The 15,686-nt window shown below is 40.4% G+C and overlaps 2 protein-coding genes across 8 annotated transcripts in view; one reads left to right on the forward strand and one right to left on the reverse strand.

Moving 5' to 3' along the window:
• The window catches only part of PCNX4 (pecanex 4), a 43,521-nt gene extending 30,800 nt beyond the window's left edge, over window positions 1-12,721 (reverse strand). For 2 of the 5 annotated variants that reach the window (XM_033187855.1, XM_033187851.1), the window contains exon 1: window positions 12,213-12,343. The gene's annotated coding sequence lies outside the window, so the exon portion shown is untranslated. Of the gene's footprint in view, window positions 1-1,954; window positions 2,102-12,078; window positions 12,179-12,212 lie in introns of those variants that run through there. The other 3 variants (XM_033187856.1, XM_033187854.1, XM_033187852.1) reach the window with 3 other exon arrangements.
• The window catches only part of LOC117069541, a 34,563-nt gene continuing 31,488 nt past the window's right edge, over window positions 12,612-15,686 (forward strand). For 2 of the 3 annotated variants that reach the window (XR_004431586.1, XR_004431585.1), the window contains exons 1-2: window positions 12,815-12,946; window positions 13,692-13,783. Coding sequence is in view for 1 of the 3 variants with exons in the window: in XM_033187858.1 (XP_033043749.1) it covers window positions 12,638-12,946 (309 nt within the window). In the remaining 2 variants the exon portion in view is untranslated. Of the gene's footprint in view, window positions 12,947-13,691; window positions 13,784-15,686 lie in introns of all 3 variants that reach the window. The other variant, XM_033187858.1, reaches the window with a different exon arrangement.

Below are 15,686 nucleotides of genomic sequence, written 5' to 3' on the forward strand. Positions count from 1 at the left end.
TGTTTGGAAAGTATCTTTACTTATTTTTACGAAGCAAATAATACTATCTATTCATAGTATTACTGGTTCAGGGAAGATTCTGCCTAGATCAATATACCACAAAGCGACACAAGAGCAGGATAAGCCTGAGGGAGAGATATGGGTGGGTTTCTCCTGTGGAGGAAATGACTGGAGAATTTTAAGATGTCAGAAGTCCAATTTTAATTTGCTCCCTGTCCCATACTATGCTTTAACCTGCATCATCAGCAAAGGAGGAACTAGTTCATACTGAGAAAGAAGGGCAGACATAGAACAGTAGGCATAAGAGGCAAAATAAAGTGAGAGAAATCAAGAATTGAGTGAGAGCAGACCAAGAAGTACAAAGAGAATGTATGTTTCCTCAAGAAGCCTAAAAAACATGGGAGAGGACACTGGTATGGTGATTTGAGTGAACTATTTTTAAAAGGCTGAAAGATACAGGATCATATGTCCCACAGAACATATCTTGAAAAGCGGTCTGTAGTCAAAGCAGTTTGAAAAATTATACACTATACTGTCATCTTGAAGAGTCACAGTGGATATTAGCAGACTAAAGATTTTGAGACCTTTGATATTAGAAAACACTTCTGCAAGTCTGCTTAAAATGTGTTGAGTTTTCCAAATTCATTTGACCTTGGAACCCACTTTTCCCATGATATCTAATAACAGATCATGTAACTGTTTTATCGAAACTACTTTAAGAAACACTGGCCTGGGATTCCACAGGATCTTAAAGATTGAGCCAAACCAAGAACTGAAAGGGTATGCCAGTTAAGGAGGAATGTCATGAACAGAGGTACACAAGCAAAAAACTATCAGGGAAATTTGGCAGGTAGCAAGCATATCAGATCTAAAGACTGATTTAAAGCATGGGTGTTTCTTTCTATTTTCTTCTTTAGGATAAAAGAGGATTACATGATGGATACTAACAACTCATTAAGGAAGTATAAAGACAAAAATTATGATTCACTGGAACCCTTTGACATTTAATTTTAATTACAGATCCAGGAACATTTAAAAACATTTAAGAATTTGAAAATACTTTATTTGTAGGAGACAACAGTTTCATTTATATAGAGAAATCTTCTAAATGCTAACCTGAATTACTGGCATAGAAAACAAATTCACAATAACTAAACTGTACTCCCCCAGTGAGAATTTGGCACATAGTTCTGAAAGACTAGTAATTCCCAGAAGAACTGATGCATTGGTATGGATGCCACCTCTACAATATTCAAATTAAAAATGGCTCAAGACTTAGGAAAAAAACAAAACTATGGAAAGAGAACTTAAGGGATAAAGATGACATCGCAACATTGATTTAAGCCATAGGCTTTCTTCATATACTACTCTGAAAGTGGGCCAACAAAATAGCCACAGTAATGTTGCTTTATTTGGGAGTTGTATTTCTTATGCATTACTCAGAAGAATAAGAAACAGAGATCAATTTGGCAATGTACTGAGAGGAATTCTTCGTTAGCAAAACTGTATGTAACTCAGACATATATAACACCACACTAAAAATCTGTTAAACAAAACAAAAAAAAAAACAAAAGTGGCCACATTTTTGGATTAAATATATATTTCTCTAAGTTCAACAAAAAAAATTTGAGAAGTTGTAGTGACTGATTTTTGTTTAGTAAAGTTTTTTTTAAATCTATCATGTTATTTTTATTGATTGGTTGATTTCATTTATTGAATCCCTCTTTCTTCCTGTATTGTTAGGATTTTGACTTTTTATTGTGGTAGGAACACTAACATGAGATCCACTGTTAAACATTTAAGTGTACAATATAGTGTTGTCAGCTACAGGCAGAATGTTGTAGAGCAGATCTCTAGAACTTGTTCATCTTGCATAATTAAAACTTCATACCTGTTTAATAGCAACTCCCCATTTTCCCTCCCCCAATTCTCTGGCAATCACCATTCTACTCACTGATTTGGAGTTTGTCTATTTTAGATAGGTCACGTAAGTGGAATGTAGTAGTTGTCCTTCTGTGACTGGCTTCACTTATCATAACGCCTTCAAGGTTCATCTGTTGTTACATATGGCATGGTTTCTTTCTTTTTTTAAGGCTGAATAATATTCCATTGTCTGTCTATATCACATTTTCTTTAACCATTTATCTGTTGATGGACATTTAAGTTGAATAATGCTGCAATGAACATGGGAGGGCAAGTATAACTTTTATCTTGATTTCAATTATTTTGTATAAATACCCAAAAGCAAAATTGCTAGATTTTTTTTTTTTTTTTTTTTTTTTTAAAGAAACCTCCATACTGTTTTGGCATAGTGGCTGCACAATTTTGCATTCCCACCCAGCATACAAGGGTTCCAATTCCTCCACATCCTCACCAACACTCATCTTTTGTCTTTTTGATAGTAGTCATCATAACAGGTGAGGTGACAGTAAGGAGTACTTCTGCACTGAGGCACTTGTCTTAACTATATTTTTGTTGTACTTTCAGGAGACTATCTTCTAATAGATCTGTAGAAATTTATCAAATCTGTGCTCACTTTTTTAACTTCTAAGAGCTCTTCTTTAATCTGAGTGCTCCTTTTTATGAAATTGTTGATGAAAAAAAGTCAAACGATGTAAAATATTTTAAGAGATTTATTCTGAGCCAAATATGAGTGACCATAGCCCAGACACAACCCTCAGGAGGTCCTCAAAACATGTGCCCAAGGTGGTTGGGGTACAGCTTAGTTATATATATTTTAGGGAGGCATAAGACATCAAATACATTTAAGAAATACATTGGTCTGGTTTAGAAAGGCGGGACAACTCAAAGCAGGGGCTTCCAGACTACAGGTAAATTTAAACATTTTCTGGTTGACAATAAGATGAGTTTATCTGAAGACCTGGGATCAACAGAAAGGAAATGTTCAGGTGAAGATAAAGGACTGTGGAGACTAAATTTTATTGTGCAGAAGAAGCTCTCAGATAGCAGACTTCAGACAGCAGGTGGTAAAATGTTTCTTATCAGACTTAAAAGGGTGCCTGGCTCTTAGCTGATTATCTCTTGGAACTGGACAAGGAAGGAAGGAAAACAAAGGGGAAAGGGGAAAAATCCTCATTAAAGAATGTGGATTTTTCCCACAAGAGACTTTGCAGGGCAATTTCAAGGTATGGCAAGGAAATATATTTTTGGGTAAAACATTTTCATTTTCTTCCTTGTTATGCCAGAGTCAGACTGGAAAGTAAGTCAAGATATATCGGGTTAAATAAAACCCATCTGATGAGAATTTATGATTTGTAGGCATGACTCTCTAGGCCCTTTAGACAGGAATTTGGGCAAGATTTAAGAAATCAGAGCTGAGTCCTCAAAATCCTATCATTGTTTCATGAATATGGTTTAAGAATATTAATTATGGAGGGCATGGTAGCTCATGCCTGTAATCCCAGCACTTTGAGAGGCTGAGGCGGGCAGATCACCTGAGATCAGGAGTTCAAGACCAGTCTGGCCAACGTGGCCAAACCCCATTTCTACTAAAAATACAAAGGTTAGCCAAGCGTGGTGGTGGGTGCCTGTAATTCCAGCTACTTGGGAGGCTGAGGCGGGAGAATCACTTGAACCCATGAGGTGGAGGTTATAGTGAGCCAAGATGGCGTGACTGCACTCCAGCCTAGGCAACAAGAGTGAAACTCCATCTCAAAAATTAAAAAAAAAAAAATTAATTACATGTATGTATATATGTGTGGGCGTGTGTGTGTGTGTGTAGTAAATGCTATTTTTTTTTTGTTTGTAAATTGGCTCATATCCTTTGCCTATTTTTCTATTGAAGTGACCATTTTTGAACATTTTTCTTTTCATATATGAAGGGAATTAACTTTTTGACATGACGGTTTTCTTTTTTTCCTATATTACCTTGTCCTTTTCTTTTTTGAGACAGTCTCAGTCTGTCTCCTAGGCTGGAGTGCAGTAACACGATCTTGGCTCACTGTAACCTCCGCCTCCTAGGTTCAAGAGATTCTCATGCCTCAGCCTCCCAAGTAGCCGGGACTAAAGGCATGAGCCACTACCCCCGGCTATTTTTTTTTTTTTTTTCCCAGTAGAGATGGCGTTTCACTATATTTGCCAGGCTGGTCTCAAACTCCTAACCTCAAGAGATCCGCCTGCCTCAGCCTCCCAAAGTGCTGGAATTAGGGATTACAGGCATGAGCCACTGCACCTGACCATTACCTTTTTCTTAAAGCACTGTTAGAAGATGCTAGAAAAGATTAAATATTTAAATTTTGATAGTTGTTAAATATAGGCCAAATGTGTTACTCTTCATTCTATGAAGAAACAGCTAAAAGATAAATTATTACTTCTCACAATTTAAACTTCTAGTTACAAACTTCTGAGTACCTACAAGGTGCTCAGTGATAATACTGCTCTCTCTAACCCAAAGGTTACAATACAGCAAATATCATTTTCCCTTCAAATAACTGTTTTTGGTAGAAGCAATTCTGGAATTCTTTCCATTTTCATTATTAAGCAAGAAACATAAAGTTAATTTATAAATAACCTAAATTAAACAAAGTTAAACTTGTCAAGAAAAACTAATTTCTGCTTGTTTAAAAATTAGACAAACTTTCAATAATAAATACAATGTATTCATCCACGTTCCTAAAAAGTATTTTACAAAATCTGCAAGGAAATATACTAAAGTTTTACATTTCCAAGCATTACCACATTTTGCAATTTGGAAAACAGAAAACTTTATACCTGGCAAAGAAAACAAACTGGCCTACACATCTAAGTACTCAAAAGCATGATACGAAATAACTTAATTTTCAGTTGCTCTGGATAAAAATCACTTGCTACTACAAGTGCAATTCTAAAAAGTATGCACACATCAAGTTTGTTTGATAGCCAAGCGCTATCTGTTGAGGGTACCAGTAGGAATTCAGAGATGCAAAGATAGCTACCATTATAATCCTGAAAAAATACTCTATGGAATCTTAACTGAATGCTATGCCGTGGATAAACAGCTAAATTCTGGAGTCTTTTGAAAGACTTTTTTTTTCTTTAAGAGACGGAGTTTCACTCTTGTTGCCCAGGCTGGAGTGCAATGGCATGATCTCGGCTCATTGCAACCTCTGCCTCTCGGGTTCAAGTGAATTCTCCTGCTTCAGCCTTCGGAGTAGCTGGGATTTCAGGTATGCACCACCAGGCTCAGCTAATTTTGTATTTTTAGCAGAGACAGGGTTTCACCATGTTGACCAAGCTGGTCTTGAACTCCTGACCTCAGGTGATCTACCCGCCTTGTCCTCCCAAGGTGCTGGGATTACAGGCGTGAGCCACCGCACCCGGCGAAAGACTTTGGTGTTTAAACAGAAACATACATTTCATGCTTTGGTTTACAAGTTATATGGTAAGCACCCTCCTCCCCAACCAGTGAAAGGAATGTCTACCCAAGTACTAGAAAAGAAAGACTGAAAAGGAACAAGCACATTAACATCTCTTTGGATCTATAAAATGGTATTCATTCAAATTCAAGACTTTTGGAGGGACTTTTGGAGGGGTTTTGAATAAGAGTGTTCTATAAGATCACAGAGTAAGTTAAAGAGGAAAGAAAAACAAAAAGTGGCTCAACAGTCGAAGACAGGTTTGTTTTGGAGAATAAACCTGAGACAGGCTTCTGGCCAATTTCAGTCAGGAAAGCTCTCTCTTACAGACTAGGAGTATTTATTGGTGACAGAGCTTATTACAGGCTTGGAATGTTTCTGCATGGGGGAGAAGCTTATGACCGTGTTGGAATGTCTCTGGTCGGAGGGGAGGTTATCTTGGGGCTGACATCTCTCCAGCCAGAGGGAAGGTCATGTCGGGGCTGGCATATCTCTGGTTCAGGAGGGGTTTGGAATGTTTCTTGTCAGAGATGTTACGTATGATTTATGGTCATGCTGATCTTAGCCATAAGGCTAATGCCCTTTGGATTTTGATCAAGATGAAACTTAAAATGTTGGTCTTCGTCCAAGATGGCGATGCTCCTGCTCTGTCAATCCAGACCCTGTAGTTATAAAAAGGATGAGGGGCGGTGTGTTCTTTCTGGCTACTTTCTGTTGACAACGGGATGGACAGTTTTTGAGTCTTGGATTGACTGCAGAAGTAACACCATCTGTAGATGTTCTTGGGTAGTTGTCTGTGAAATGGCCATGATTCTGTCAGTTAAAAATCTTTGAAAAAGGTTAATTAGGCAGGGTGAGAACATTAGTCCTTGGCATATTAGGAGAGGGCGCAGAAATGGGGTGACCCATGGTATGATTCTGCTCCCAAAGAATCTTATTTGGTTGTTTTGGCATTCCCTTAGCTTTTTAGCCCTTTCTTTAAGTTTTTCAGCAGAGTCTCTTACTAGGCCTGATTGGTTGAGATAGAAACAACATTCCCTACCTAATGAGAGCAGAAGCACATGTTTGGAAAGGCCCATGTATTATTTTTTGTTAGTAAACGTTACTCCTTCTATGAGGATAATAATTAAGCAAAATGCTACAGCAATTGAGATTCCCTGTCAGATATTCCACCCTGAGGGTGCTACAGTATATAGTCCTACTGCAAACAGTAGAGTGAGTAAAGCAATTCCCACAAGGGTGGCGTAGTAAATAATTTTCATCATATTTAAGACGTTCCTTTGGGCTGTCAGGGGTTGCTTCCTCAGCTTTCCAGGCTTTGACTCGAGTGTGATGTATCCAGGAGTTGATTCCTGTAAAAGATACTGTCTCGGCCGGGCGCGGTGGCTCAAGCCTGTAATCCCAACACTTTGGGAGGCTGAGATGGGCGGATCACTAGGTCAGGAGATCGAGACCATCCTGGCTAACACAGTGAAACCCCGTCTCTACTAAAAAAAATACAAAAAAAAAAAAACTAGCCGGACGAGGTGGCGGGCGCCTGTAGTCCCAGCTACTCGGGAGGCTGAGGCAGGAGAATGGTGTAAACCCAGGAGGCGGAGCTTGCAGTGAGCTGAGATCCGGCCACTGCACTCCAGCCTGGGTGACAGAGCGAGACTCCGTCTCAAAAAAAAAAAAAAAAAAAGATACTGTCTCAATTACCCTGGTTCCGTAGACTCACTAGACATGGGGGTGAAGGATTCCAGGCACCCTCAGCTATTAGTTGTCAGTGCCCAGCAGTGAAGAGATTTCTTCCTGTGATGGTTGGGGGGCTTAGAGGCAGCGCCTGATAAAACATCTAGTTTTCAGTTCATAGGGCTTTAAGAAAGCACAACTTATTTTAGAAACTTGTAGCCAGAAAAATTAGAATTTAATTTAAACTGTAGAAAATAATAAAAATTGAAAAACATTAGGCAAGACTAGAATTTAACAACAGGTGTGCTACAGTTTTTGAAACATAATTTTCTCTCTCCAGTTTCCCATTTATTAAAAGCCAAGTCATGCCAGGACTAGCTTGCTTTATTATACTTGGCTTAATTATTTGGATACAGTACAGCAAGAACAATTATTTGTTACACAGGATTTTTTTTTTGAGGTAGAGTCTCGCTCTGTTGCCCAGGCTGGAGTACAGTGGCACGATCTCAGCTCACTGCAAACTCCGCCTCCTGGGCTCATGCCATTTTCTTGCCTTAGCCTCCCAAGTAGCTGGGACTACAGGCACCTGCTACCACGCCTGGCAAATTTTTTGTATTTTTAGTAGAGACGGGGTTTCACTGTGTTAGCAAGGATGGTCTCGAGCTCCTGACCTCGTGATCCGCCCGCCTCAGCCTCCCAAAGTGCTGGGATTACAGGTGTAAGACACTGTGCCCAGCCAACACAGGCCTTTTAAATTGGTATTGATATTTTTATCTGGCTCACCCCTTCATTTGGCCAACTCAGCCAAAATGCTTTGTGTTGGGAGCAAATAAATCACACCAAGGACCTATGTCCTAACAGTACAAGAGATATGGGGTAGATACCTGGAAAACGATGTGACTACACTATCATATTACAAGACATTGAATGGCATGCCACCCACTGGGTGCCAACGACCAGATATTTATTGGCTAGCTCCAAATGGGACATATTGGCTATGTGGCACTAACTTATGGCGGTGGTTACTTCCAGAGTGGTTAGGACAATGTTCCCCAGGTTATGCTTGGGCACAAGGATGAGTAATTCAGACCCTGCCAAAACCAGCAAACCTTTTTCATTTACAATCTAGTTGGACACATTTGGTACTCCAATGGTATGACCACTTAGCTTGAATCTTTGTACCACAGATAGGTATTGAAGATGTTATATGACATATAGAGGCTTTAATGAATTATACCCAAAAGGTCCTGAATGATAGCTGCATGAGTATCTCCTCACTAAACAAGGAAGTCATGCTTATGAGGAAAGTTGTGCTGCAAAACCGTATGGCTTTAGATAGACTGACAGCAGTACAAGGGAGGACCTGCGCCATCATAAAAACGGAATGTTGTGTTTATACTCCAGATGAATTGAAGAACATAACCTGACTTATGACTGATACGAAAACCCAGAAAACCCAGATACCTGTCAGATCCAAAAACCTCGTTAATCAACTGGTTGAGTGGTGGGTTTGGATCCCGGGGAACTTGGTGGCAGAAGCTTATTGCTTATATTAGGAATAATAATTTGTGTTGTGTCCTGTTTCTGCTTACAGTGTTGTTATGGGGTGTGCCTGCAAATATGTCAACTGAAAGGACTAGGGTAATGATTCCCTAGAGAATTGCTCTAATTGAGAAGGCAGTAATATAGCCTAACCCAGCTTCCAGGCGTGATTTCCTTTTGTTGCTATAAATCTGGCCTAGATATTTTCTCTCTCTTTTTTTTTCCTTTCCTTTTTTACTTCCTTCCTCTCCCTGTTGTTTTTAATCTTCATGGGACATGACTTTCTAGGAATGAGCCTTCCTAGAGACTGGGGACCTGAACTGCTAGGAATAAACCATCCTAGCAGTAAGAAAGCAGCTTGAAAAAGGGAGGAAAAACCAATCAGAGGCCAGGAACTCGTATTCCTTTTACAATGCTTTCTCCAAAAGATTTTACAGAAAAAAGAAGGGAAATGTGAAAGGAAATTAAATTTTGGGACCCCAAACTCATTTAGCTAAAGGGAAGAAATCAAGCTGAGAACTGGGTCATGCAAACCAAAGGGGTCTTCCCCTTTGGTTTCTAAATAGGATGGCTACAAGATGAAAAGCTACACACTTCCCCTGTATTTTGCCCACAAGGAAATTCCCAGTGAGCTAAAATTTCATCATGGCAATGCCAACTGATAGCTTACAGGTGCAGTTACTCCTGGCCCACCAGACGTAAATGCATATCTGATTGTTCCCCCACCCCACTTTGTCTGTTATCTTACGTAAAATGCAGATTCCCCCATTTTTTCCTCTGCCCCTTTTATGTCATCTTATGTAAAAAATGCAGATTCACTGAGCCAAACAAAGGCATAAATGACTATTTGCTCCTACTTATCTCTTACATGACAATTGTGGACTTCTCAATATCCTGCCCTTTCCCCTTTAAATTTGGACACCTCAAAATTATCTTCAGAGAAAGGCATAGACTTGTCTCCCGGGCACGTCCTTAACTTTGGCAAATAAATCTAAAATGATTGAGACTTGTCCCATCATTTTTCTTGACACCCACTACAAATTCAATTGGGTTGAAAAACTTTTCTTTTAAAATCAAGTACCAGGTGAAAGTCTGCTACTCACATGAATTACCAGAAATACATTAATTAATTTTACAAAAAAACCTGAGAACTAGTGATATTAAGTGACTTAACCAAGATACAACGTCAGTTAGCGGCAGAATGAGTTTTTGAATCATACCATGCTATTGCTGTTAGGTTTTCTTAAAAGGGAAGGTGGGGCTTAAAGAAAGATGGGGGTGGGGGGCTCTACAGCAACACAGGTATATTGCAAAAACCTGCAGAGATGGGGGAGCAGCTTAACGCCAGAGCCTACCGCCGTTCACAGGCTGGGGACTTACAGGGTTGGGCAGGAGGGGTCTGGGTTGTGTGGTTCACTGCTCGGCAGGATATTGATAAGATGTTCCTATGATCAGGTGGTTTGGCCCTTTTTTCCGATTGCAGGATATGATAGGGATGTTCCTTCAGTCGGGCCTTTGCTTAGCAGGGTATAAGGATGTTCTTGTGCATTGTGGTCAGGTGGTTAGGCAGGATGTTTCTCACAGCCCAAACTGCCGTGGAATGTGTTACTTTGACCAAGGTCTGCAAAATGGTGGGGGGAATTACAAAATGGTGCAGTTTGGACTAACAATTGCCAAATGAAAGGGAATTTCATTTTGAAGCTAGAGAACTGGAAGGATAACTTGGGGGAAGAGGGTTCTTTGGAGAAAAGTGGGTTTGGGTCCAAGAGGAATCTACAAAGTTTAAAAATGGGAAGCTTTTGATAGCTAAGCCAGCAAGAGGGGATTGGTATCCAGTACCCTGTGACAAGTGAGAAAGTGTTTAAAAAACAAGGTCCTCACCATTGTGAAAGTGAAAACAACCTACAGTATGGAAGAAAATTTGTGCAAATCATATATATATACATATATGACTTATAACTGGACTATATAAAGAACTCTTACAATTTAATAATAAGAAGTCAAATAATCCAATCTTTAAAAAATGATCAAAGGATCTGAATAGACATTTCTTCAAAGATGATATATAAGCGGTTAATAAGCACAGAAAATATAAAATGATGCTCAACATCATTATTCATTAGAAAAACACAAATTGAAACCATAATTAGGTACCATTTCAAATCCTCTTGACTGGCTAAAATAAAAATGGCAGACAATAATAAGTATTGATGAGACAGACTGTGGAGAAATCAGAACCCTCAAACATATCTGGCAGTTATGTAAAATGATACAACTCCTTTGGAAAACAGTCTGGCAGTTCCTCAAAAGGTTAAATATAGAGTTACCATATAACCCAGTAATTGTACTCTCAGGTATACACCCAACAGAAATAAAAACATATATGTCTACACAAAAATCTGTACACAAAACATTCATAGAAGAAATATTACTAACAGCCAAAAAAATGAAAACGACCCAAATGTCCATCAATGAATGGATAAAATGTGATATATCCACACAATAGAACTAGTCTATGAAAAGAAATGATGTACTCATACATTCTACAACATGGCTGAACCTTGAAAACACACTAAGTGAAAGCCCGTTACAAAAGGCCACATATTGTATTATCCTATCTTTGTGAAATGTCCAAAATAAGCAAATTTATGGGGACGGAAAATAGATTAGTAATTGCTTATGGCTGGTGGGGTAAGGTTAATGGGGGAGGGAGGTGGTGACTGCTGAGGGTAAAGAGTTTCTTTTTGGGGAGATGAAAATGTTCTAAACTTGACTGTGGTAAGGGTTGCACAATTCTGTAAATGGGTGAACTCTACTGAATGTAAATTACATCTCAATAAAGCTCTTAAAAAGGAAAAAGAAAAGGTTCCCCGATTGATATTTTCCACAGCAGTTAATAATTAGAAGGCAGCTCTTTAAGTAGGAAGTTTAGGAGTAGCCATCAGATGCTCCAAACAGTTAAATTCGTAAAAAGGCAACATCTGAACTGGATGGTATGCTAAAAGTTTGGGGATTTGGTGTGAGTGGCGGTGGATACCAAATAACATGAAGGATAGTCTTGGCCCTAACTGCAGGAATGATTTAATGAAGAAAACAAATACCTAAAAATAGTAAAAAATGAGTAAGTGAAAAATGATGGATACAGAGCAGATAACCAATTCAGCGGCATGAAAAACAACTTCCGATTCACTGGAGTAAATTCTGGTCCTGGACAGACAGGAGGTTGTGGGGACAGAGACGGAGATCAGTGGGGGAAGGAGCACTTCACGTTCAGGGGGCCATGAGTTGAACAATTCGGACAAAAGAGGTTTACTTGGAGATAAAGCGTGAGAGTACAGTTCTATCTAAGGGACACAGCTCCGGGTGTGCCATTTTCCATTTCGTACGAGTCTCTTAGAAACAAAATGCTACAAATTCAATAGGCTAAAGTAGTCTTTCAAAGTAAAGTTAAAATCACATTGAATTACTATCTCTAATGACTTAGTTCATTAAGCGCAATAATTGCACTTACAGGTTTTGTAACTAAAAACGAAAAATGTGTTTCTTGTGGCAATGAATGCTCCAAAAACAACTTGGCTCTCCGCACAGGCTTGGACATTAAAGCGCCGAAGAAGTCCCAAGGTGCACATCGGACAACGAACGTACCTCAACTCAACCGAGGGAAGAGAAGACGCGAAGGCATCCCGGGGACTGCATTTTTGCAGGTAAACTCGGGCTAGGCGCTCCCGCCGGGAGGTTGGCTATTGCCCGAATGCGGAGGCAGAAAAGCTGCGGCGGCAGAAAGGCTGCGGCGTCCAAAAAACGAGCTCACTATGGCCCCGCCCGGGCCAGCTCTCGGTTTCCATGGCTAACGTCAACTCCGGCGACCGCCACCCGGAGCTGAACAGAGCGCGTGCGCGCTCAGGACCTGGCCGGCGCCCGGCTGGCCTCGCTGCCCCGGTCTGTGCTCCCTCCGGAGGCGGGCCCTGTCGTACAGCAGGCTTGGCCTAAAGGAAGCAGGGAAATAGCGCGCTTCGTTCGCGCCAAGCTTAGGCCAACATTTGCCTGGCCAGGGATGACGGGACTTGCTCATGCTCTGGTCTGGCACTGGGCCTAGGAGAAGCACGAGCGGCGAGAGCGGGGACGCCCTGAACTTTCCCCTGGGCCGGGCCTTTACGCAGAAGCGTCATTGCCCTGGTGACGTGACGTCCTTCCTCAGGATTGTGCGCCGGGGTGGGGGAACAGATGTACAACCGCCATTTTGCGCATCAATTTACCAGAGGTCGGGTCAGGTTGTCTTAACGCAGGCAGAGGGGTGTGGCAGGGCTCCAACCGCTCGGGGTCCCGCGACTTCCATTAATGAATTCGCACACTGGCCGTCACCACTCAACACACCGACGGTAATGAATGTTTTTTGAGTAATACTTCATGCAACCTATTCGGCTTGGACGATTGGGGGACTGCATATACGTGATCGCTATCGCCTCAGTTTGTGGCCGCGTTTTAAAATACAAGGAACCAACATGTCCATCATAGAAACGTGTTATTAAGATATTAGTAAAACAAGGCAGAGTTCCGGCGTTCTAATTAAAAGGCCGTGGCTGATTCTTATTAGTGTGGCGGGAATCTTTACAGCCTGGCCGCAAAGACCCCAATTAAGGCTAGTTAAAAAGTTATCCCTATATCCAGGGCTCACCTCCCCCATTCTCCACGAAATATAAGCCCCCCCCCCCCCCACCAAGTTCTGGAAGCGTTCCAGATTGCCAACTGGGAGTCCTCAACACGGCCCCGGAGAGCATTAACAATAATTGGTCTCAGCTGATTTAGAGGCTCCTGTAAGGGAACTTTGAAGCTAACGTGTGGGTATCAAGGTACCCGCAACTCCCCCATGTGATTGGTTAGATACTGTAGCAGTTCTGCACACTTCAGAGTCCAAGATGAGTTGTGGACTGTTTTGTTTGGTTCCCCATTCCTCAAAACTATAAATGCGGCCTACATTTTTTTTTTTTTTTTTAATTCTTGGCTCTTGGCTATCCTGGAAATGATGACTTTGTATTTAAGTATTTAGGTTTTCAGGTCATAATAGAAAAATAATTACTGTGTGAATATTAAAGCCAAAGTTGTATTTATTTATTTATTTTTAAGATACTCTGTCCAGAGGAAAAGTAGTTTGTTGAAAGCGTGTGGAAGAAAACCCCGGATATACATATACTTGTCTTCAAGGACCTAATTTGCAGGTAGACCCTTTCGCAGTTTGGTGTCTTCACGATCTGATAGGTCCATCCGTAGTTTTTCTCATTGATGCTCACTTATTGCGGGTCAGAGTACCACATGAAGCATCTTGGAAGCACCAGTTACCACTAAGAAGTCTGTTTCATGTGGTTAAGAGTAGGGGCTCCAGAGTCAGGAACTCTGGGTTGAAACCCTGGCACCACTGCTCACTACTTGTGTGATCTTCAGGTTATGTGATTTCTCTAGTGCTCAGTTTCCCCATATCTTGTAAAATAAGGCAAACAATAGAACAACCCACAATGACAAACCCAATTTGTCATTGGATTAAATCAAATAACTGTAAATTGCTTAGCAGGGTAAATGGCACAGCATAAATGCTTAGTAAGGATGACCTATTATCTTTATGTAGAGGGTGTATTTATGCTTGTTCTTGTCATGGCCTTTGCGTATGACCCAACCATAATTAACATGTTTATTGTTGAAATATCTGCTGTTTTTCAAATATATTTGAACATCACACTTTCTTAGAATAAAATTAGTAGAGCATATGGTACAAGCCCTTTGGTTAGCTGTGTATAAAATATTCATTCAGCATTTATTGAAATAGTGAAGGGAATAGTGGTTCCTATTTGTCAGGAACTACACTAATTGCTATAAAGTCAAGTAAAACATGATCCGTAAGGAATTTACCAAAATGTAACTTGGACATCAAGGATATAACTTAAACAACAAGGACATCAGTAATTACAGTGTGTGATTAACAGGTATGCGCTGAGGTTCAGAAACAAAGTGGGACACATAATTGTGGGGAAATTAAGGATGGTTGCAATCCAGTTTTAAAGGGTGAGTAGACAGCTGGGCCAGGTGTGGTGGCTCATGCCTGCAATCCTAGCACTTTGGGAGGCTGAGGTAGGAGGATCACTTGAGCCTAGGAGTTCGAGGCCAGCCTGGGCAACATGGTGAAACCCTGTCTCTACAAAAGATACAAAAAATTAGCTGGATGTGGTTGTGTGCGCCTGTGGTCCCAGCTATTCTGAGGCTGAGGTAAGAGGTTGTTGCAGTGAGCCGAAATCGCCCCACTGCACTCCAATCTGGACAACAGAGTGAGATCTTGTCTCAAAAAAAAAAAAAAAAAAAAAAAAAGAGTTAGCTGGGAGAAGAGATATTCCAGGTAGAGGAACATTTATTCTTTAATTCATTCAACACATTTAGAGCATACATAGAATCAGTACTTTGTGTACCTTGTTTAATCTTAACCTCATGAGGTAGCTTATTATTATTTCAACTGTAAGGAATCTGAGCTTGAGAAAAGTAAAATAAGTGATGACATCTGGAGTTGAGTCCATATCTGCATGTCTTCAGAGTTCATATATTTTTTCCTGCCCTGCGATTCACATAAAATGAAACAAATTGTGAAAAATCTGGAACTGCTGCTTCAGCCAGAGAAGATGTTTAGCCAGGCATTATCATGACATACATGTTATTGTGTAATGGTAATGCCCGTTTTCAGTTCATACCCAAGTTACTTCTCTTGCTAAAAATAAAACAAAAACAAAACCCACCCCATAAACCCTCACTCTGCCCTGTTCCCAGAGACCACTGGCCAGAAGTCTCTGAAAATAATCAGAGCTGCAGCAGTAAGTATGGGCTAAAGGGGAGGCAAAATCAGGCCCACAGTTCCGGGTGCCTTTAAAGAAGCACAGGAGGAATAATAGCTTTGGGAAGAAAGATAATGAATCTACTTTGAGACCTGTGTGTAAGGGGTTGATGGGATATTCAGGTGCCTATGACCAGTTGGAAATACAGAATAGGACCTATATTACATATTGACCTTGGGAGAGAAGTTAAGACATAGAATATTCTATAATTTTTTTTTAAAAAAGATAGTTGCAGTAATAAGATTGGAAA

The sequence above is a fragment of the Trachypithecus francoisi genome, unplaced genomic scaffold (genome assembly GCF_009764315.1).
Source record: "Trachypithecus francoisi isolate TF-2019V2 unplaced genomic scaffold, Tfra_2.0 Lachesis_group3, whole genome shotgun sequence".
In the NCBI taxonomy this organism is placed as follows: Eukaryota; Metazoa; Chordata; class Mammalia; order Primates; family Cercopithecidae; genus Trachypithecus; species Trachypithecus francoisi.